Below are 22812 nucleotides of genomic sequence, written 5' to 3'. Positions count from 1 at the left end.
AAAGTTACCTCTATTCTGGAGCACCCGCTAGTGAATTACGCCATTCCCAACGGATCAGGAAGTCCCGGACCGACAACCTATAAAAGACTGTGTTGAAATCCGTTTGTTGCCTATTTTTGTAAATAGTTCCATTGCTATTGAAATAACCCTAACCCTAAACAGGAACTTAACAGAGGAGGGATTTGCTAGCAGATCCCTTCAAAAGATGGGTTCTCAGAGGGTCACGTGACCCATTTGGGCAATTGGGCCGGGGTATCCAAATTCTAGAGCTGAGCCCGGGTTTTTCTAGCCAGTCTAGAAACTGGAGTCAAAGTCATCAGTAGCATCAATATCATTCTCTGTGCATAGTTATATTGTTAATAAATAGTTCTTTAGTTACTCTGCTTGATGGTCACCACTCCTTCCAACTTATTACACTGAGCTCCAATGCTCCAATTGTTCTTCTTAGAGCTGAGAAGATTAAGGGGAGATTCAATTGAAAAAAAATTGCATTTGTATAGCATCTTCCATGACCATTGGACATCTCAATGAACTACTTTTGAAGTGCAAACGCTGTTGTAATGTAGAAAACGTGGGAGCCAATTTGAGCACAGCAAACTCTTACAAACAGAAATGTTCTAATGTTGAGGAAGGGTTAAATATTGGTATGTGTTGGGGTGGGTGACTGGGGGGACGGGAGGGGCTGATGGGAAATGTTTTTTCAGCAGCAAGTTGTTGTGATTTGCAGTGCACTACTTAAAAGAGTGATGGAAGTAGATTATTTGGAAACTTTCTAAAGGGCATTGGATATATGCTTGAAACAAACATTAACAGCGCTGTGGGGAAAGAGCAAGGCAATGGGATTGTTCTTTCAAAGAGCACGTACAGGCGGAATGGGCTGAATGGCCTCCTTCTGTGCCGAAGGAATTCATGATTCTATGATACCTGGTATAAGTTTCGAAAGGGCTGTCTTGATCTTTTATTGCCCTACGTCCTGCCCTCTACTTTCCCAGTAAAGAGGCTAACTGACATCTTTATGGGGTGTCGATGGGGAAGAAGGATGGAGAAGGAAGTAGTGACTGTGGCTTTGTGTCCTATTCGTGTTCGTCTGTACAGCATGTGGAAACACCAAATCTCAATGCTACCTGGAAAATATCTGAAACGAAACAGGCTGTGCACTCATTGCCGACGACAAGACGCAGGAAATAGTACATCTGAAGAGAGAAACAAGAGCGAGGGTGGAGGAAATAGATCAACTGCAGAGCCGCCCATTATCAGACCACAGAGGAGAACAGTTGCAAACAGGTCTGCTATGGAATGGAATTGAAAATGCCTCGCGTTTAAGAATCATCTAAACTTTCACAGCAATCATAAAATGGCTAGTCAATACTCGTTGAAGAGACGAGTGCTGCCACAATCGATTTACTGGATCTGGCTGATTGTTTCATGCAATGTGGCATTCAGCATACAGTCAAATGGTAAGTCTTTTGCTAGTTTTCTCTTTTTTATTTTAAAAGCTAGCAGGAAGGAAACATCTTGAAGCACGTAATTACCACTACCCCATTTAGACCTCGGTTTTCTGTTTGCATTACCTGAAACACGTAGTTGAAAACTATTTGGGGTTTCTTCACAATTGTATTTAACTTTATTTCTAATTAAATGTGCTAAAAGGTCCGATCTCATGTGAAATGAGATATCTTCATTCAACAATATGGTCAAGTGTGTCGTATGTAGAAATAATTCAAATCTTCCTGATGGATCAAAACTACAGGGAATATATAACTCTTCCCTCTCTCTTCTATTTGAGTAATGTAAAAATGTAACATTTTAGAAACTACAAATGGATAATTTGAGGAAAAAGAAGACATTTTAAAATCCAAATGATGCTCAGCCTCATGTAGTAACATTTTTAATAACAAACACCAAACCTTATGCATGGAAACAACAACCTTGCCTGGTTTAGCCGCTTACCAGAATACTTTTGTTAAACAGAATGGGAAAGTCCTGAACTATGTTCTATTGAGTGATCCATTTGAGCTATTTATTCTTACATTATGTAGCTAATGCAGTTTATTTCATTTACAGCCCGTATTAGAGCCTCATACATGAACTGGCTTTTTTCTTTATTTGTGCTTGGGTAATGGACAACACCAGCAAGACAGAATTTACTGCCCATCCCTCGTCAGCCTATAGAGATTAGAAGTCAGCGACTTTGAGTCACATGTGGGTCTATCTGGATAGGGGTGGTGGGTTCCCTTCCCACTCATGTACTGGTTGAAGTTTTGCCACATTTCAACAGCTTTCATGCTTATTTTCTGATGCACCCACTGTATGGAAATCACCAGAAACGTTAATAAATTCACTTTCACACTTTGCTATGGAAGATTGGATTAACTGGATTGCTAGCCCAGTGCCATTAACACTGGGCTACTGAATCCGACTGCATGAGTTGGTCAGAGTTTAGACCACTTTTGCAAAGATTTGAAATATCTATTGGGAAAATGGGAAACTGAAAATCCTATCCAGTTCAGACGGGTAAATCCTCATGGCTGGTTAGCGTGTATCGTGAATTATGCAATTGAAATGGAAGCTGATGTTTGATTGTCTAAATATGACTGCGTCTCAGTGCAAATTATATTAAACTATACGTTGCACACAAAACTATGTCCAGATTAAAGATGCCCAGTGTGAACTACACCAACCTAAAAATGTCCTTCTTGTCCTGAGTTAGTACTCCTTACCTGTGGAGTGAATAGAACACTAAGCATCTCCCAGGTAAGAAAGGTGGCAGGGTAAAACAGCCAGGGAGTTCCAGTTCCTGATCACTATTTAGTGACTCTTGCTCTGCTGTGCATTTTGGTTAAGGGCGAAGATTAATTGGAAGCAATGCTCTCTGATACTTGAATCATAGAATTGTAGAATCTACAGTGCAAAAGGAGGCCATTTGGCCCATCGAGTCTGTACCGGCCCTTGGAAAGAGCATCCTACTTAAGTCCATGCCTCCACCCTATCCCCGTAACCCAGTAACCTCACCTAACCTTTTGGACACTAAGGAGCAATTTAGCATGGTCAGTCTGCCGAACCTGCACATCTTTGGACTGTGGGAGGAAACCGGAGCACACGGAGGAAACCCACGCAGACACGGGGAGACAGACAGTCATCTGAGGCCAGAATTGAACCTGGGTCACTGGAACTGTGAGGCAGCAGTGCTAACGTGAATTATGAGATACCGATTAATTGCCAATGCCTGAGGAGCCATATACTTATCAGAAAAGAGATGGAAATAAATATTTGAGGAAGGTTTTTCTATTTCCAAAGGCACGCATTGGAAAACCTGTAACACTGAAAAACTAGCTCTTGTTGAGGCAGTAATTGTCCCTAATGGGACGGTCTTGCGGGATTGGATCTACGTTCTGAGAGTTAATCCTTATTAAAGAGTTTCACCATCTGTAACTTAAAATTATCTCAATATGCTGTGAAAGTTCAATTTTACAAAAATGTAACAAGGAGCCAGTAATGGTGGGGCTTGCTTCAGCTCATGAATGAAATAAAGACACACATTATCGCTATGATGTATACAACTGAGAAAGTTGCACTTAATAAGAATGTTTAAGTGTTATGGGTTAAAAGGTCAGGAGCCAAGAAGTGTATTTCACCTCCTCTATCGGTGGCCAAATATGTGATACTTCTAAAGATCAGAGATAATATAAAATAGTGACCAGACCAAAATATAAAAATTGCAAAATTAAAAATAGTACAGCAGAACAGTGTAGCTTTGATGCTCTACTGGTTGCACCTCTTAAAGGGCAGATCAACTGAGTAGATCATTTGATCCAGACAATTTACTAACTGATTTAAAATGAATTGAAAGTATTAATGGTGATTTAACAGGAGTAATGTTGCCTGTGCATTCGATACTCTGGGCGTAGTATAATGAGCGCCCTGAATGCATGCAATTGCAGAAACTCACTACACGACATGGAACTACTTGTGACGAGGGGATCTTTGCAACAGAGTAAAAGATCACAGAAACAGGACACAAAAAGTGTTTATGGGTACTTATGCTTAAACTCCTGCTACCTTTTGGGCTGTTTCATTTAATTCAGCCAGTTTCTGATGCTATCAGGACAGAAATCGAACTTCCACTCAGCAAACTAACTCAATAAAAATTAGAAGTACACTTTGCTGTAATTCGAACCTGGAAAATGTGGCTCTTTTTTGCTTTACTTGGAAGTAGCATTTGTAAATGCTAACACACCAAAAACCTTAAAATGGGACTTCCCGAGGGAGAGGGATTAACGTTGTTTTTAATCTTTTAAAAAAAATTTCCAATTAAGGGGGCAATTTAGAATGGTCAATCCACCTACCCTGCACATCTTTGGGTTGTGGGGGTGGGACCCACGCAGACTCAGGGAGAATGTGCAAACTCCTCATGAACAGTGACCCGGGGCCTGGTTTGAACCCAGGTCCTCGGTGCCATGGGGCAGCAGTGCTAACCACTGCACCACCATGCAGCCGCTTTCATTCATATCTTTGATACGTGCTGGAAATACACAATAGGTTCATCAGCATCAAGGAAGGGAAAAAGATATATACCAGAAACTGGAAGATCAGCGAGCTTCTTATGGGATGGGAGAAAGGAAAAGGGGGAACTGATACTACCCATGGGAAGTGGTTAATGAGTTCAACAGTCTGAAAATCATTTGAAAGAAAAGCTGGAATCTGGAAGGTGATATAAAAGATTAACTTACTGAGATATTGCAAAGACATTAGAAGTACTAGTGTGTTAAACCTTAAAGTGGCAAAAGGCATGGGAAAGTCATGAGGCCTGAAATGAATCCATATAATCCCTGCAGTGCAGAAGGGAAGCCATTCGGTCCATTGAGTCTGCACCGACCCTCCGAAAGAGCACCCTACCTAAGCCCACTCCCCTGTCCTAACCCTGTAATCCCATCTAACCTACACATCTATGGACATCAAGGCACAACTTAGCATGGCCTATCCACCTAACCTGCACATCTTTGGACTGTGGGAGGAAACCGTAGCACCTGCAGGAAGCCCACTCAGACACGGGGAGAACATGCAACCCTCCACACAGTCACCCAAGGCCGGAATCAAAACCAGGTCTCTTGCTCTGTGAGGCAGCAGTGCTAACCACTGTGCCATGCAAATGGTGCCGTGGAACCAGGAAATGTTAGAAACTTACAATTGGTCTCCCATTCCTGAAGAAAACACAAGGAAACACCCACAAAACCGAAGCCCTTGCTGGAGTTGTTCCAGGATGACAGATACGTATTCAACTTGTCACCTCATCACTAACACCACCCAAGGAAAAGAAATACGGTGATCAATGTCCCAGAGGGTAAATGAGTAGTTAAACAAAATATATTTCAGAACAAATGTCTTCCTGTTTTCATTTATAACCTCATGCCTGTTCCCAAACTTCCCGCCACTTTGGTTACTTAAGTATCCTTTTGTGTTTCTAATGTCTTTTAATTGCCTTTTTGAAATCATCTCATATCATGGAGCAGATTCTTGCCTCGCTATCAAGATGTTTTCAGGTTATTTAGACCATTTGTTTCTCCCGCGTGATTGGAGTATGTTTTGTCTTTTTTCTTCCATCTTACAAAAGGAGTTGTTTATTGTTCAGTTTTCAATTCTCAGGAAGGACCAAGCGCTTGAAATATTAATCTGACTTTTCCCTTTTTGAGTGTTTCTGCATATTTCCATCATTTTCTGATTTATATCCAATCCAATCAATTGCAGTTTTAATTTTAAAAAACTTTGGTCAATTCTATGCATTGGGAATGCGCGGCCTGCTTAACTGGGGTCAATTATCTTTCTCTCTGTAAATTAATTTTATTGTTCCCAGGCCGGAAAATATCACAAATATCCAAATAATAAAAAAATTGCAACCGTCTAGGTTTCTCAAAGGGAACAATTACAACAAAATGCTTTGGAATTGTAGAGCTGTGTGTTAAAGTTTCAACATTGTGTATGAAGTTTTGGTTTCTCATTGTATGGTGAGTTCCCTATCTCTGCTGCGATAGGGTTGTACACATGTGACAGAATACCGGCTAGTTCATGCTCCATCAAATATAAAATGATTTGTTTTGGCTGGGGTATTTAGTTTGCTGTGTTCTGTCTAGATGTGGGACAGAGTGAGGCAAGTGGTTTTTCAACCTACTCCCTTGCTCTGGATTAATAGTGTCTTAATTTAAGCTAACAGCTCTTTAAAGTGACCTGTTTTCTATTGCAGCAAAATAAGGGGGAAACCCACATTGTTTTTGTCACATAAACTAAAAGATTAGAAGATAAAATGACTAGTAAAGGTCAACTGAAATGACAAACAAATCTATGACACAGCTCTGGCAAACTCAGATCAATTAGTTTTAAGTTGCTATTAATGATGTTCACAACATGACGCTTTGGTTAAAGAAAATGTCTTCCTGCATTCATTTATTCATCTATTTATTTATCTGCTTGTCTATCTTCCCAACTATCAATTTTGAAAATCTGTTGTTTTAAAAATATATTGTTATATATGTATATGGTGTTATATAGTATATGTTGTGTTGCCCTATTATGTATTTTCTTTTCTTCCCTTTTCTTCCCATGTATTTAATGGTCTGTTGAGCTGCTCGCAGAAAAATACTTTTCACTGTACCTCGGTACACGTGACAATAAACAAACCCAATCCAATCCAATTACACAGAAAGAGGCTGTTTAGCTCCTATGCTTTATGTTCTTCCTATGTCACACGTGCCTCCCCCCACCCCATTTCATCTAACCGTAAATGCAAATTCCTTCATCCCATTCTCCTTGATGTACTTACCTAACTTGCCCTTAAATGTATCTATCCTATGTGTCCCAGCTACCCCAACAATAGCAAGTTCCGTATTATAGCCAGCCACAAAAGAGTATTCTCCTGAATTCATTGCTGGATTTGTTATCTTCTTTACATTTGTACTTCTTTTCTCTCACATCAAAATATATTCACCCACAAAGAAAGCAGACAATCAACCTACTCTCGGGCCTGTCTCCATGTGACCGCTAACCAAAATCTTAAAAGGGACACTGTGTGATGCAGGAGGTTAGACAGTGGCTTTTCACCAATGGGACCATAGTTCAGATCCAGGCCAGATTAATGGGATCAGAATTTCCACTGTGTGTAAAGAATCTTTTGCAAAACCGGTTTGGAGAAGATGCCTACCAGAGGCAGCTTGAGGCCTCATTAATATTTAAAAGCCAGGATCTAATGATACAATCCAGACCTTGGTTTACTGTGTAATTCACGGAGTCGCTGAATTGTTACAGCACAGAATAAGACCATTTGGCTCATCATATCTATACCCAGTTCTCTAGACGAGCATTATGACTCAGTGTCATTCCCTGGTCTTTCCCCCATACCCCTGTATATTGCTTCTATTCAAGTAATCATCTAATGCCCTCTTGAATACCTCAATTGAAATGCCTCCACTACACTTCCAGGCAGAGCATTCCAGACCCCGAACCCACTTGCCGTGTGAAAAGATTTTTTTCTCACATCGCATTTTCTTTTTTTTGCAACTCATCTTAAATCTGTGCCCTCTCGTTCTGGATCCTTCTACAAGTAGAACAGTTTCTCCCTTTCTACTCTGTCCAGTCCCTTCATGATTTTGAACACGTCTAACACATCTCCTCTCGGCTTTATTCTCTACAAGGAGAACAGTCCCAACCTCTCCAACCTGCCCTCATAGCTGAAGTTTCTCATCCCTGGAACGACCCTTGTAAGCCTCTTCTGCATTCTCTCTCCAATGCGTTCACATCGTTCCTAAAGTGGGGTGCCAGAACAGTGCACAATATCTCAGCTGATATCTAACTTATGTATTGTATAAGTTCAGCATAGCCTCCTTGCTTTTGTACTCTATGCCCCTATTAATAAAGCCCAGGATACTGATGTAGGAGCGATTTCAAGACCTGTGTATTGAGTCAGCTTCCACGTGGGGTTATTCCCTATGGATCAGCTCAGTACATGGAGGAACAAAACAGCACAACCTGGACAAGATGGCTATTTAATCAAGCTTGTTACGTGTACACGGAGAACAGACTGGATATCAGCCAAGACCTGTTCTGCCGAACAAAGACCCGAACACAGTAATTATACAACGTTCAAAAATCAATAGCCCACCCTAGTTGGACGCGATCCGATCCCTGAAGCTGCTGCTTTTAAACTTATACAATAGAATTGCAAGCATTGTTTAAACTTCACCCAATAGAATCGCAAGCAGCGCATGATTGATCCTCATCCCACAAAGACAAGGGGCGAGATTCTCCGACACCCTGCCAGGTCAAAGAATCGCCAGTGGGCGGCGTGAATCCTGCCCTGCCACTTCGACGGCGGCTGCCGAATTCTTCGACGCCGGTTTGCGGGCGGGGGGGGGGGATCACACCACGCCAGTTGGGGGCCGTTGGCAGCGGTCCCCCGGCAATTCTCCGGGCCCCTTCCTGGCCAGTCCCGCCGGCGTGAAATGGACATGGTCCATCCCGGCGGGACCTGGCTCGGAGGGCAGCTAGCGGGGTCCTCTCGGTGGGCGCGGGGAGATCCAGCCCCAGGGGGTCCCCCACGGTGGCCTGGCCCGCGATCGGGGCCCACCGATCTGTGGGCAGGCCTGTGCTGTGGGGGCACTCTTTCCCTCCGTGCCGGCCTCTGTAAGGTTCCACCATGGCTGGCGCAGAGAAGAAGCACGCCAGTGGTTCTGCACATGCGCCAACTTGCACCAGCCCACGGCGGCCCTTCGGCACCGGTTGGCGCGGCGCCAACCCCTCCGGCGCCGGCCTAGCCCCTGGAAATGCGGAGGATTCCGCAACTTCCAGGTGGCCCGACGCTGGAGTGGTTCGCGCCGCTCTTGGAGCCGACATCGGGCCGTCCCGGCAAAGATGTCAGAAGTAATGTCCTTTTGGTCAAGTTAGCTGTCCTGAATCCCATTTGATTACTTATTGCTGCTATGTCCTAAAAATGCATTTTTAATGGTTAATTATGATTATTCAGTCCTATGATTCATCTCAATCCTTAATAAAATAACTTATGTAAAACTATTCTAGTGGTATGCTAACGATTCAGTTTTAAGAGGTAACATCGCTGAACCCCCCCCCCTCTTTAGATATAATACGCTTTATTAACTGCTCTCTCCTCTTGTCCTGACACCTTCAATGATCAAAGCACATATGCACCCAGGTCCCTCTGCCCCTGCACCCCATTTAGAATTTTACCCCCTATTTTATATTGTCTCTGTTAAAATGTTAGGGAATGCAAACATCTTGGGAAATTCAGCAGTAAGTACCCAATTACCATTTTAGCCATCTACAGCATCTTGCACTGGTGGGCAGGATTATAAAAGAGCCTCTGAGTTGAAAGTGTGACTTTCAGTATGTGACACTATGTGACACTGTGATCCCTTGACGCCTGCTGGGGAAAAGTCTGCACACCAATTAATGCATTCCCTTATAGCTGAAGTAAATTCTATTTTGTTTCATTGATGGCGGATCCATCAACAACTTCCTTTTGCAGGGCGGAATATTTCTGACTTACATTTTGTGTTATCAATAAAGTAAAAGAAAATATCATCTTATTAAAAAAGCAATTCTCTCTCATGAAACATTAGAATGAGCAGAAATTAGTTGATCTAAAATAAATAAATGAGCTCCTGCCTTGAAATGGCAAAGAATGTGAGACAAACGTGAACCATTTATTCAACATTATTGCAAACAATAATTTCCAGCCTGTTATCCCCCAAATTTTTTTTATTGATTTTATACAATTCCCAATGTTTCGTGTGACTGCCGCATTTAATTTTCTTTTGTAATATATTCCCTTATTTTCTTCCTCTTCTCCTCAGTGAGGGATCCCACAGTATGTTCATTAGTCTGTTTTTGCACCTATTGGACAGCACGGTAGCACAGTGGTTAGCACTGTTGCTTCACAGGCCAGTGTCCCAGGTTCGATTCCCAGCTTGGGTCACTGTCTGTTCGGAATCTGCAAGTTCTCCCTGTGTCTTCGTGGGTTTCCTCCGGGTGCTCAGGTTTCCTCCCACAAGTCCCAAAAGATGTGCTTGTAAGGTGAATTGAACATTCTGAATTCTTCCTCTGTGTACCCGAACAGGCGCCGGAGTGTGGCGACGAGGTGGTTTTCACAGTAACTTCATTGCCATGTTAATGTAAGCCTACTTGTGACACTGATAAAGGTTATTACTATTATTCAGAGATCTGTTGATTTCACTCATCAGATATGCAATAATGATTCTGGGATAATTGATCCTTTTTGGCCTTAACGCCTCTTCCCATCCATCCACAAATCGAAAAGGCAATGACTGGCTAACGATGTGGTTACAACAACAACAAGCCTTTATATACTGTCTCTAATGCCGTAAAACATTCCCAGGTGATTCACAGGAGTGCGATCAGACTAAATTTGATGCCGGGTCAGAGTTGGAGATATTGGGCAGGATTCTCTGAACACCCAGCCCCATGTTTCTCGGTGGCATGCCGTTTCCTGGCAGGGGGATTTTCTACTCCCACCGCTTATCAATGGGATCTCCCATTGAAGCAACCCCATGCCACCAGGAATCCCACCGGTGGGAATGTACTGCCAGCGGGAACAGTGAATCGCGATGGCCGGAGAATTCTGGCCATTGTGACTGGTGACCAAAAAAACTTGCTTTGAGTGGTAGGTATTAAGCAGCCTCTTCATGGATTCATAGAATTTACATTCGGCCCATCGAGCCTGCACCGCCCCATGGAAAGCGCACCCTACCCAAGCCCACACCTCCACCCTATCCCCATAACCCAGTAACCTTACCTAACCTTTTTTGGACGCTAAAGGCAATTTTGTATGACCAATCCACCTAACCTGGACATCATTGAACTGTGGGAGGAAACTGGAGCACCCGGAGGAAACCCATGCAGACACGGGGAGAACGTGCAGACTCCGCACAGGCAGTGACCCAAGCTGGTAACCGAACCTGGGACCCTGGAGCGGTGAAGCAATAGTGCTAACCACTGTGCGACTGTGCCACCCTTAAAGGAGGCAAGACAGGAAGAGAGGTGTGAGAGGTTCAGGGGATGTTCCCCCAAACCTTAGGACCTACACTGCTGAAGGTGTGCCACCAACAAAAGAAATCAGGGATGTACCAGAGGCTCGAACTGGGAGAAGGCAGAGTTCTCAGAAAAGGTTACAAAGATCTCAGAGGGCGTACTATCAATCCTCAGCATGGTGTATTTTGGATCCATTGTGAAGCAGCTTAACATAAATTAATTTCTATTCCATCACTTCATTTGAAATTGTCATGAATGACTTGAACGGATAGATTAACAAAAAAGGATAATCTGTTATGATCCAACCATCAACTTACATATTTTTCCTTTGGCATTATTCATCAGCTCTTTGTTCACTAGAAGAGCTGATATGAGATTGTAATCTTTCAGTGGAAGGTTCAACGGAAATTTTCATGACACATTTGGTAACAACGAGGGGGTATTTTTGTTCACCATCTGCATGAGAGGTTTTTTTAAACATTTCCCAGTGAGTAGGCTTCAATTTTTATGTGGTTTTATAAACACATGTTTTGTAAGTTTAGAAGAAAATTATCTTTAGAAAGATTACCACAAGAAGTAGACATTTGAAAAAATCATTAACGTTCACAATAGCACAGAAAGAATCATTCTTGGCATTCACCGTAACAACTTTGTTGAAACTCTGATTTTGTTTTTACTTTTAAAAAATTTCCATTTTGAAATGAGTCCAGAGTAACATGACCATACATGGGTATGGCAGAGGTTCTCGAGGGTCAACACCGACTCTTCTCCCATTTTTATTCCCTGTGATACAAGTTTTCTTTCCAATGGGCGCGATCTACCGGCTGTGTCACTTGCCCCTTTTGGTCAAACAGGGCCGTGGCTGATAGATGCCTGGAGATCTCTCTTCTGGGATTTACCCAGCTCGACACACCTCGCAAGATCTAATGGGACTGTGCGAAATATCTCTATCTGAAACCTCTCCCTGTCCCCTCTCTCTTTGGGACCTCTCCCTCTCCCCTCTCTCTTTGGAACCTCTCCCTGTTCCCTCTCTCTTTGGGACCTCTCCCTGTTCCCTCTCTCTTTGGGACCTCTCCCTGTTCCCTCTCTCTTTGCAACCTCTCCCTCTCCCCTCTCCCTTTGGAACCTCTCCCTGTCCCCTTTCCCTTTGCAACCTCTCCCTCTCCCCTCTCTCTTTGCAACCTCTTCCTGTCCCCTCTCTCCTTGGGACCTCTCCCTGTCCCCTCTCTCTTTGGGACCTCTCCCTCTCCCCACTCTCTTTAAATCTCTCCCTGTCCTCTCTCTCTTTGGAAGCTCTCCCTGTCCTCTCTCTCTTTGGGACCTGTGGTAGTCGGTATTAAGGGTATTACAGTACCTAGGTTGAGGCTGTAAGATGATTGGTGTGGGAGGTACCTGAGACAGGAAGATCATTGGTGAAGCCTGCCTGCTGGTTCCGCCCAGTAAGGCGGAGTATAAGAGTCTGTGTCTCCCTAGCAGCTGCATTCTGCACCTGCGCTGCTGGGGGAAAGTCTAGTCCAATAAAGCCTTCAATTGTCATCCAATCTCGCTTCTGGAGTCATTGATTGAGCATCAATATATTGGACTAGATTTTAAAGAATGGAGCTCCGAATCAAGCAGGAGTGTCTGTAACTCAGCCCCCACGCAGCAATCTCAGCGGCAACCTTCAAACACTGGTTGGTGTGCTTCAAAGGGTACCTCAGGACGGCCACGACTGCACCCACGGAGGACCAGAAACTGCAAGTTCTCCACTCGAGGGTGAGCTCAGAGATCTACACCCTCATCGAGGATGCGGACGATTTCGAGGCCGTGATGGCCCTGTTGAAAGGACACCACATTCGCCCAGTAAACCAGGTTTACGACCGACATCTGCTAGCGACATGGAGACAAATCCCGGGGGAATCACTGGATGAATTCTACCGCGCGCTCCTTGTACTAGATAGGAACTGTGACTGCCTGCAAGTTTCAGCCAGCGACCACACAGAACTTTTAATCCGGGACGCATTCGTTGCAGGAATGCTGTCCTCCCAAATCCGTCAGCGGCTGCTGGAGAAAGAGACACGGGCTGAAGGAGGCACGGGCCCTTTCCAGCTCCCTGGATGTGGCCTCCCGAAACGCCCGCGCGTACATCCCTGACCCCGCGGCAGCCCCTTGGGCAGCGTGGAACCCACCCGCGGCCGACCCCGATGCATCCCCCATCCCCCCACAAGCTAATGCCGCGCGGCTACCAGGCAATCCCGGGGGAACCCGCTGTTATTTGCGCGGGCAAGCCAAGCATCCCCGGCAGCGCTGCCCGGCCCGCTCCACCACCTGCAAAGGTTGTGGCAAAAAGGGCCGTTTCGTGCCGGTATGCCAGGCCCGCGCGGTCGCCGCTGGCTCCGGGGGCGAACCGGGGCCGCCACCACAACTCTCTCCACGGGCCACGTGGGGGCCGCGGGCGCGCCATCTTCATATTCCTGAGCCATGTGCGGGCCCCGGGCGCCGCCATTTTATTCCCCAGGGACCACGTGCGATGCGTGGGCGCCACCATCTTGCCCACCCCCAGCCATGTGCGACCCGTGGGCGCCACCACCCTGGCTGGAATCTCAGGACCCGGATTCGGATGACCACACACCGCCCGAGGAAAATCTTCAACTTTTACCACGACTCGCCTCGCTGATCCTGGACCAGTCTTGGCCCCGAACGCTCTCGACCGCGACGACGACCGTGCTCATCAACTGCCGCAAAACATCCTGCCTGATCGACTCCAGGAGCACAGAGAGCTTCATACACTCCAACCCAGTAAGGCGCTGTTCTATTCCCATACACCCAGTTAACCAAAGAATCTCCCTGCCCTCCGGGTCTCACTCTGTAGAGATCAAAGGGGGCTAGGTAGCGAACCTCACTGTCCAGGGAAGAGAATTGAAAAATTTCCGACTCCACGTCCTCCCTCACCTCTGCGCTGCCACGCTCCTGGGATTGGACTTCCAGTGCAATCTCCAGAGCTTAACCTTTAAATTCGGCAGCCCTATAACCCCCCCCTCACTGTCTGCAGCCTCGCGATCCTCAAGGTCGACTCACCTCCCCTATTTGCGAACCTCACCCCGGATTGTCACCAGTTGCCACCAGGAGCAGACGGTACAGTACCCAGGACCGGACCTTCATTAGGTCAGAAGTCCAGCGGCTACTGAAGGAAGGTATTATCGAGGCTAGCAACAGCCCCTGGAGAGCTCAAGTAGTGGTTGTAAAGACCGGGGAGAAGCACAGGATGGTCATCAATTATAGTCAGACCATCAACAGGTATGTGCAGCTTGACGCCTACCCTCGCCCCCGTATATCTGATTTGGTCAATCAGATTGCACAATACAAGGTCTTTTTCACGGAGGACCTCAAATCCGGCTACCTCCAGCTCCTCATCCGCCCGGGCGACAGCAAGTACACTGCATTCGAAGCAGATGGGCGGCTCTACCACTTCCTAAGAGTTCCCTTCGGTGTCACAAATGGGGTCTCAGTCTTCCAACGGGAGATGGATCGAATGGTTGACCGGTACGGTTTGCGGGCCACGTTTCCGTACCTCGACAACGCCACCATCTGCGGCCACAACCAGCAGGACCACGACACCAACCTCCGCAAATTCCTCCATACCTCAAAAACCCTTAACTTAACCTACAACAAGAACAAATGTGTGTTCAGCACCGACGTCTAGCCATCCTCGGCTACGTAGTGCATGATGGAGTCATAGGCCCAGATCCCGAAAGCATGCGCCCCCTCATGGAGTTCCCCCTCCCCCACTGCTACAAGGCCCTGAAACGCTGCCTGGGACTTTTTTCATATTACGCCCAGTTTCCCCAATTATGCGGATAAGGCCCGCCCACTAATCCAATCCTCGGTTTTCTCCCTGTCGGTCCGCCAGGCCTTCAGTCGCATAAAGGCGGACATCGCAAAGGCCACGATGCACGCAATTGATAAATCCCTTCCCTTCCAAGTCGAGAGTGACGCGTCCGACGTAGCTCTGGCGGCCACCCTCAACCAAGCGGGCAGGCCTGTGGCCTTCTTCTCACGCACCCTCCATGCTTCAGAAATCCATCATACCTCTGTTGAAAAGGAGGCCCAGGCCATAGTAGAAGCTGTGCGGCACTGGAGGCATTACCTGGCCGGCAAGAGATTCACGCTCCTCACTGACCAACGGTCGGTAGATAATGCACAGCAGGGCAAGATAAAGAACAATAAGATCTTACAGTGGAGGATCGAGCTCTCCACCTACAACTATGAGATCTTGTATCGTCCCGGGAAGCTAAACGAGCCTCCTGATGCCCTATCCCACAGCACATGTGCCAACACACAAGTGGACCGACTCCTGGCCCTCCATGAGGACCTCTGCCACCCGGGTGATCACCCGATTCTTCCATTTTATCAAGACCCGCAACCTGTCCTACTCCCTCGAGGAGGTCAGGACCGCCACCAGGAACTGCCAAATCTGCGGGGAGTGCAAGCCGCATTTCTACCGGCCAGAGAAAGCACACCTGATAAAGGCTTCCCGTCCCTTTGAACGCCTTAGTATGGACTTCAAAGGGCCCATCCCCGCCACCGACTGCAACACGTACTTCCTGAACGTGATTGATGAGTACTCCCGGTTCCCATTCACCATCCCCTGCCCCGACATGACCGGAGCCACTGTCATAAAAGCCCTCCACAGTATCTTTACTTTGTTCGGTTTCCCCGCCTACATACACAGCGATAGGGGGTCCTCCTTCATGAGCGACGAACTGCGCCAATTGCTGCTCAGCAAGGGCATCGCCTCGAGCAGGACTACCAGTTATAACCCCTGGGGAAATGGACAGGTAGAGAGGGAGAATGGAACGGTCTGGAAGACTGTCCTCCTGGCCCTACGGTCCAGGAATCTCCCAGTCTCTCGCTGGTAGGAGGTCCTTCCCGATGCACTCCACTCCATCCGATCACTGCTGTGTACCACGACAAACGAAACACCTCATGAACATCTCCTTGTCTTCCCTAGGAAGTCCTCCTCCGGGACCTTGCTCCCAACCTGGCTGGCAGCTCCTGGACCCATTCTGCTCCGCAAATACGTGCGGGCACACAAGTCGGACCCATTTGTAGAGAGGGTCCACCTCCTTCACGCTAACTCTCAGTACGCTTACGTGGCGTACCCCGATGGCCGGCAGGTTACGGTCTCCCTACGGGACCTGGCGCCCGCTGGATCCCCACCCACACCCCCTACCAACCCCATTCTCCCTCCACCGGCGCACCCCGTGGCTGCCCCCTTCCCAGGTGGATCGGTTCTTCCACTGGTCCCACCCAGGGATGATGAAGCTACCGAAGAAGCCGAAGTCACGCTCCCGGAGTCATGGATGCCGGAGCCCGCATCATCGCCGAAACTGTGACGATCACAGAGGACGACCAGGGCCCCTGATCGACTAATTGCTTCATTCTGATATGTACATGTAAAATGAATACTGTAAATAGTTGTGACATGTATTGAGGCAAAACACTGTACCACCGACGGGTATCACCATAACCTCTACCACTGTATGACGCGAGACCACCACCCGCGCCGGATTCTTTTTTTAACAGGGGGTGAATGTGGTAGTCGGTATTAGGGGTATTACGGCACCTAGGTTGAGGCTGTAAGATCATTGGTGTGGGAGGTACCTGAGACAGGAAGATCATTGGTGAAGACTGAGTGCTGGTTCCGCCCAGTAAGACGGAGTATAAGAGTCTGTGTCTCCCTAGCAGCTGCATTCTGTACCTGCGCTGCTGGGGGAGAAATCTAGTACAATAAAGCCTTCAATTGTCATCCAATCTCGCTTCTGGAGACATTGGTCGAGCATCAGGACCTCTCCCTGTTCCCTCTCTCTTTGGAACCTCTCCCTGTCCCCTCTCTCTTTGGAACCTCTCCCTGTTCCCTCTCTTTGGGATCTCTCCCTCTCCTCTCTCTGTTTGGAACCTCTCCCTGTTCCCTCTCTCTCTGAAACCTATCCCTGTTCCCGCTCTCTCTGAAACCTGTCCCTGTCTTCTCCCTCTCTGAAACCTCTTCTTGTCCCCTCTCTCTCTGAAACCTGTCCCTGTTCCCTCTCTCTCTGAAACCTCTTCCTGTCCCCTCTCTCTCTGGAACCTCTCCCTGTTCCCTCTCTCCTTGGAACCTCGCCCTTTCCCCTGCCTGACGTGTCTTCAATTACATTCCAACCCCGGTCATATGACGTGGGCTTTCATGTCATTTATCCTTTCTGCACTGATGCATTGGGGCCTACCTACAGACCAAAGAACTCAAAATGCTAAACTCTACATGTGCAGGCCGCTCCCAGGCTGTGCATGTGTGGAAAGTCCAAAGACGGTCAGGTCTTGGAGTTTGCGACATCTGCTCTCGAAGGGAAGGTATGTTGACTTCCATAACAACCACCATCTGAAGCAATGCTTTCATTTATTGTGCCCAGGACAGGGGGCACAAGGCTACACATTCCAGTGGTGGCTATTGCTGCTGGGAGGCCCCTCCATGGGCAATGGAGTGGCCAGAAATGAGACACTGCCTCTTCCCCGAAAGCATACCAGGAGTCTGCTGGGGTTTATCTGGCAGTCTCACCACACAGTGGCGCTCCATTCTGGTGCAGATAAAATGAGTGCAGGGCGTGAAGTAGCCAATAATAGGCTACTTAATTAGTCCAAATGGCCACCCAGTGCACAGCGTCCCATTGCGGTTCCCATCGTCGCTTGCAGAGAGACATCAAGCTCCCCTCCCAATGCCCCCTATGCCTACATTTTACATAACCTCCCTTTTCTCAGTCCATCTCCAGAGAGCTGATGTAGTTCTTCATTGTGTGTTAAACCAATGACTGCCGAAGGGACTTTCGACAAATGGGAGATTTATTAACTAAACATATAACTCATTGACACACCTACACTGCCCAAGGTCCTGGGTTACCCAGCCAAGCTCCTTCCCCAAGATTCTGCATTCGAGCCCATCATCGTGTGACAACCCGGTCTACAGCCTCCACATTTATTTTGGCCCCTGGCAGTGTGAGTTGTAACAGTGTACGCAGGTAACTATGTGCAACCAAGTATGTGCAAACAGAACAACAAATTTACAGCAGCGTGCAATCATCTGTACAAACAATGAAACACCAGTTTGGCTCTTGCAGTTGATGCACAGGCTGTTGTCTGTCCATTGTGCGCACTCTTCTCACTTCTTTCAGGATAAGTTGGGGAAAGGGCAAAGGTAAAACAGAATGACTCTGGTTAGTCCAGACAGTATGAGATGTGACAAAGTCCTGATATCTGGGTTGGGCCTGCTGAAGCGTCCGGAATATGTATAGACACCAACAGGTGCAGATAGGACTGTCCTATAGACAGTGGGCATTGCAGTGAGCATGCAAGGCACATCGCTCAAGGCCTTAGACTTCAATAACCTTTGGGCTGAGGGAGGTGTGTGAGGCCTGAGATCCAGGAAAAGTGGTCGATCTGAGTAATCAGCTAGTGGTAGTGGCTCAGCCACTGGCAGCAGGTGACGGCGATTGCATATATACTGGCTGCCATTGGAGGCCACCACGTGACTGCTGGACTGAAGGGCCTTGTTGTTGACCACAGCTAACTGGTTGTAGCCTCATGTGGTCTGCATACAAACTGTTTGGATCACTTCTAGATGACATAGAGTGTGGACGTGTTTGTCATCGTGCTCCTTGTTGTTTAATCTCCATTGTAGCCGTGCTTCCTGCGCATTGGGTACAAGTTCAGGCTGCAACATGGCCTTGGCAGTCGGGATCATGGTCCTGGTGCATCTAGAGAAGTGCCGTTGAGCTGATGAGGGCAGGCCCTCTGGGGAAGATTACGCAGGCTTAGAAGTGCAGCATTGAAATTAGTGTTGCCCCGCACACACTTTGGCAGAAGATATTTGGCGGAGCATGCAGCTCTCTCAGCAAGCCCATTGGCCTGTGGATATAAAGGGCTGCTTGTTACGTGATGAAAATCCCAAGTGGGTGCAAAAGTACGGAACTCGGCAGAGACAAACTGGCGGGCATTGTCAGCCATGAGCATTTGTGGTATCCCATGTGAGGCAAAGTGTCTCTTGAATTTCAAAATTACTCAACTGCTGGTTATACTTGGCAAATAGTCCAGTTCGAATCACCCAGAGAATGAATCCATCAATACCAGGTGTTGCTTGCCTCCATTTTCAAAATGGCTGCTGCTGTGAACAGCTATGGTTGATCTGGAACCTCATGAAAGTGTAGGATCTCCTTTGATTGGTGTGGCTTAAGCGTGTTGCAGGGGGAGCAACCGGAAACCTCTCTCTCAATGTCAGCTTGCAGAGTGGACCAAGACACCGAGTCTTTGCCCCTGGCCTTAGTTGTATCTAATCCGGGATGCCCTTGATGGACTTGTTGAGTGTAGTGCTGCTGGATAGCAGGCGAAATTGGCGAATCACTGACCTTGCAGGATTAGACCATCTCGAATGGTTAGTTCCTCTCCAAAAACAAAGAACGTACAGAGGTTGTGAGGACACTCCCGTGAGGATTCTGGCCAGCCTTGTATGATGACATCCTGCAGTCGTGTGTATGTGACATCTTGCTGCAGTGCGTGCTTCAACTGCTGGACACAGCGGGAGGAAAGTACCTCTATCTCCATGATGACAAAGTCTGCCTCACAATCAACCTGGTTTGTGGTGGTTAGAAAGGATTTGAAGGGCAGCACGGTAGCATAGTGGCTAGCACAATTGCTTCACAGCTCCAGGGTCCCAGGTTCGATTCTCAGCTTGGGTCACTGTGCGGAGTCTGCACGTTCTCCCCGTGTGTGCGTGGGTTTCATCCGGGTGCTCCGGTTTCCTCCCACAGTCCAAAGATGTGCAGGTTAGGTGGATTGGCCATGCTAAATTGCCCTTAGTGTCCAAAATTGCCCTTAGTGTTGGGTGGGGTTACTGGGTTATGGAGATAGAGTGGAGGTGCGGGCTTCGGTAGGGTGCTCTTTCCAAGAGCCGGTGCAGACTCGATGGGCCAAATGGCCTACTGCTGCACTGTACCTTCTATGATTCTCTGAAAGGGCATCAGCGAGGTAGAGGTCCTTGTCCCGTTTGTACATCACACTGATGTTGTAGTGTTGTAGCTTTAACATCATGCGTTGTAGCTGTGCAGATTCAGTGTAAAGAGGCTTCTTCAGGGTGATTATGAACAGTTGATGGTCAGTTTCCACAATTGCCGGGTGACCATAGATGAAGTCATGGAATATTTGACAGGCAAAAACCATGGCAAGGAGCTCTTTTTCAATTTGCACAAACCGGGGTTCTGTGCCAGTGAGTGCCGGTTATTGGTCCACCATTTTGTATGCTGCGACGCATCTTCTGAGATGAGGACAAGAGCTAGGACACTGAGGTATTGTAAAACTTGTAGAGATGCCAAAAATCATTTGAGTCTGTTGAACAACATTGTGTGGTGTTCTTGCCAACACCATTCGATGTCCTGTTAGGAGTTAATGAAGTGGTCCGGTGATTTCACTATAGCAAGGAATGAATTTTGAGAGGCGGTTTGTCTTACCCAAGAAACGCTGTAAAGTGTGCTTCTCGACCAGAATGTCCATGTGACGTATGGCCCCAGTCTTCTCTGGATTAGGTTTTGCACCACCATCTGTCAGCAGGTGCTCCTCATACTGCGCCAGATGGACCCTGAATTGGCACTTTGCAGAGTTAAGCTTCGAATTGAGATCCCTGACTTTGTTTAGGACACGATGAGACGGTCAACATGTTCAGCTACAGTATGATCCCAGATTAGGATTCCATCCACAATGATTTCGCAATGTTGATCTGCAAAGAGCTGTTCCACACAGGACTGAAAAACCTCGCTGCTGGTAGAGATACCATATGGCATTATAGCCTTTGGAGAAAACGGTATCTGCCTACCAGGGATCAACCTGGCTAATCTTGAGGATGCCAGATCCAGTGGGTTTTGCCAAAATCCGCATTTTGCATCTAACATAACAAATAGTTTTGCTTGCAGCCTGTCAGAGGTAACCTGTTCTACTGTCTTCACGGGGTGATGTGGCCTGAGTAGCGCTTTCTAAAATCTACAGGGTCGATACATATCCCGACCGTACCATTCTTTTCACTGTGGCTACCATTGCTGAAACCCATTCTGAGGCCTCTTCCACTTTCCATCATTCAATGCAACTTGTTGATGACCTTTTGCTTCATCTCAGTCGATGTCCTTCTTGGCGTACATATTGTTGGTGTGACCAAGTCATCTAATCTCACATGGTATTTAACAGATAGCTTTCTGATCATCTGACAGTCAAAAATGTCCCATTACCTGGTCATCTCCAGGACCTGAAATTGCGCAGTCTAGAGGTCAGGGACAAATTGAATGGTCCCTAACGAGATGCGGTCCCGGAGTCCTAGCAGAAGCTTGAGATTTTGGGCCACAATATGGGTGTTTCCTTTTATGCAACAAAGTGCCTGCCTGCCATCCATTGACTCCATCTACACCTCCCACTGCCTGGGGAAAGCGGGCAGCATAATCAAAGACCCCTCCCACCCGGCTTACTCACTTTTCCAACTTCTTCCATCGGGCAGGAGATACAGAAGTCTGAGAACACGCACGAACAGACTCAAAAACAGCTTCTTCCCCGCTGTTACCAGACACCTGATTGACCCTCTTATGGACTGACCTCATTAGCACTACACCCTGTGTGCTTCATCCGATGCCGGTGTTATATAGTTACATTGTATACCTTGTGTTGCCCTGTTATGTATTTTCTTTTATTTCCTTTTCTTTTCATGTACTAAATGATCTGTTGAGCTGCTCGCAGAAAAATACTTTTCACTGTACCTCGGTACACGTGACCATAAACAAAATCCAATCCAGATCCAATCCAAGTGTGGCCACATCCTCGGTGGTGGTTATCGGTCTATCGTAAGTCACGAGGTCGGACTGCTGGTTGGGATCCAGTGTTTCTTCTGTGTTGATCTCTCACAGCTTGTTTCTGGATAGATTATTGCACTTTGCCCAGTGTCCATTTTGACTTTTGACTTGGCATTGGCTGAGATTATCTGTAGTGCAGTGAAAATTTCTCCTTTTTGAGTGGCTGATTCCACACTTTCGCAAAATAGCATGGATGGTTGTGTGGATGGTGCCTTTCGTCGTTTCTTTCAGATGTCACTGCAACCCACTGACCCTAGTTACATGCCTATCCCTGGGAAAGCGACTGACAGGGGCACTGCCAACTATGGTAGTCTGTGTAGAGGTATTACGGTACCTGGTAATGCTGGAACACCATTGGTAGATATTGTATGCTTCCTATTGGTCAAGCTGTACGGTAGCTCCGCCCTGCAAGGCGGGGTACAAGATCCCGTGCCGCCTCAGCAACCTTCATTCTGTACCTGAGCTGCTGGGGGAAACATCTAGCTTATTAAAGCCTTCAGTTGGACTACAACCTCGCTTTAGTGGTCATTGCTCGTGCATCTAGGAGAAAGTCTGTTGTCGTTTGGATCTGCAGCATTTGGCGAAGTGATTTCACTTGCCACAGTGAATACACTGTTTTCCAAAGGTGAAACATTGTGCCCTGTTTGGAGGTTGCTGGCTGCTGCAGTTGTTGCAGAGTGCCCCCTGTACTGCACACACTTCTGTTTCCCTGCTAAACCGTGCTGTTTCCCACCTGAATTCTCTGTTCCAACTCTGAGACTGCTCGTTTAAAGTGCACATTTCTAAAGCAGACTGTAAAGTCAGGTCCTTCTGCTTCAGTAGCTGTTTTTGAAGTACATTGTTTCCTATGCCCCCTAGCAACCGATCTCTA

At 47.1% G+C, this 22812-nt stretch overlaps 1 protein-coding gene across 2 annotated transcripts in view; it reads left to right on the top strand.

Moving 5' to 3' along the window:
- Positions 1-1143: 1143 nt before the first annotated feature.
- Positions 1144-22812, top strand: part of LOC140421225 (cytokine receptor common subunit gamma-like) — an 80538-nt gene continuing 58869 nt past the window's right edge. The window contains exon 1 of one of the 2 annotated variants that reach the window (XM_072505778.1): positions 1144-1457. In XM_072505778.1, the coding sequence (XP_072361879.1) occupies positions 1355-1457 (103 nt within the window). In that variant the 5' untranslated portion in view covers positions 1144-1354. The remainder of the gene's footprint in view (positions 1458-22812) is intronic. The other variant, XM_072505777.1, reaches the window with a different exon arrangement.

The sequence above is a fragment of the Scyliorhinus torazame genome, chromosome 5 (assembly GCF_047496885.1).
Source record: "Scyliorhinus torazame isolate Kashiwa2021f chromosome 5, sScyTor2.1, whole genome shotgun sequence".
NCBI lineage: Eukaryota > Metazoa > Chordata > Chondrichthyes > Carcharhiniformes > Scyliorhinidae > Scyliorhinus > Scyliorhinus torazame.
This window is presented reverse-complemented; position numbering and strand designations above follow the sequence as displayed.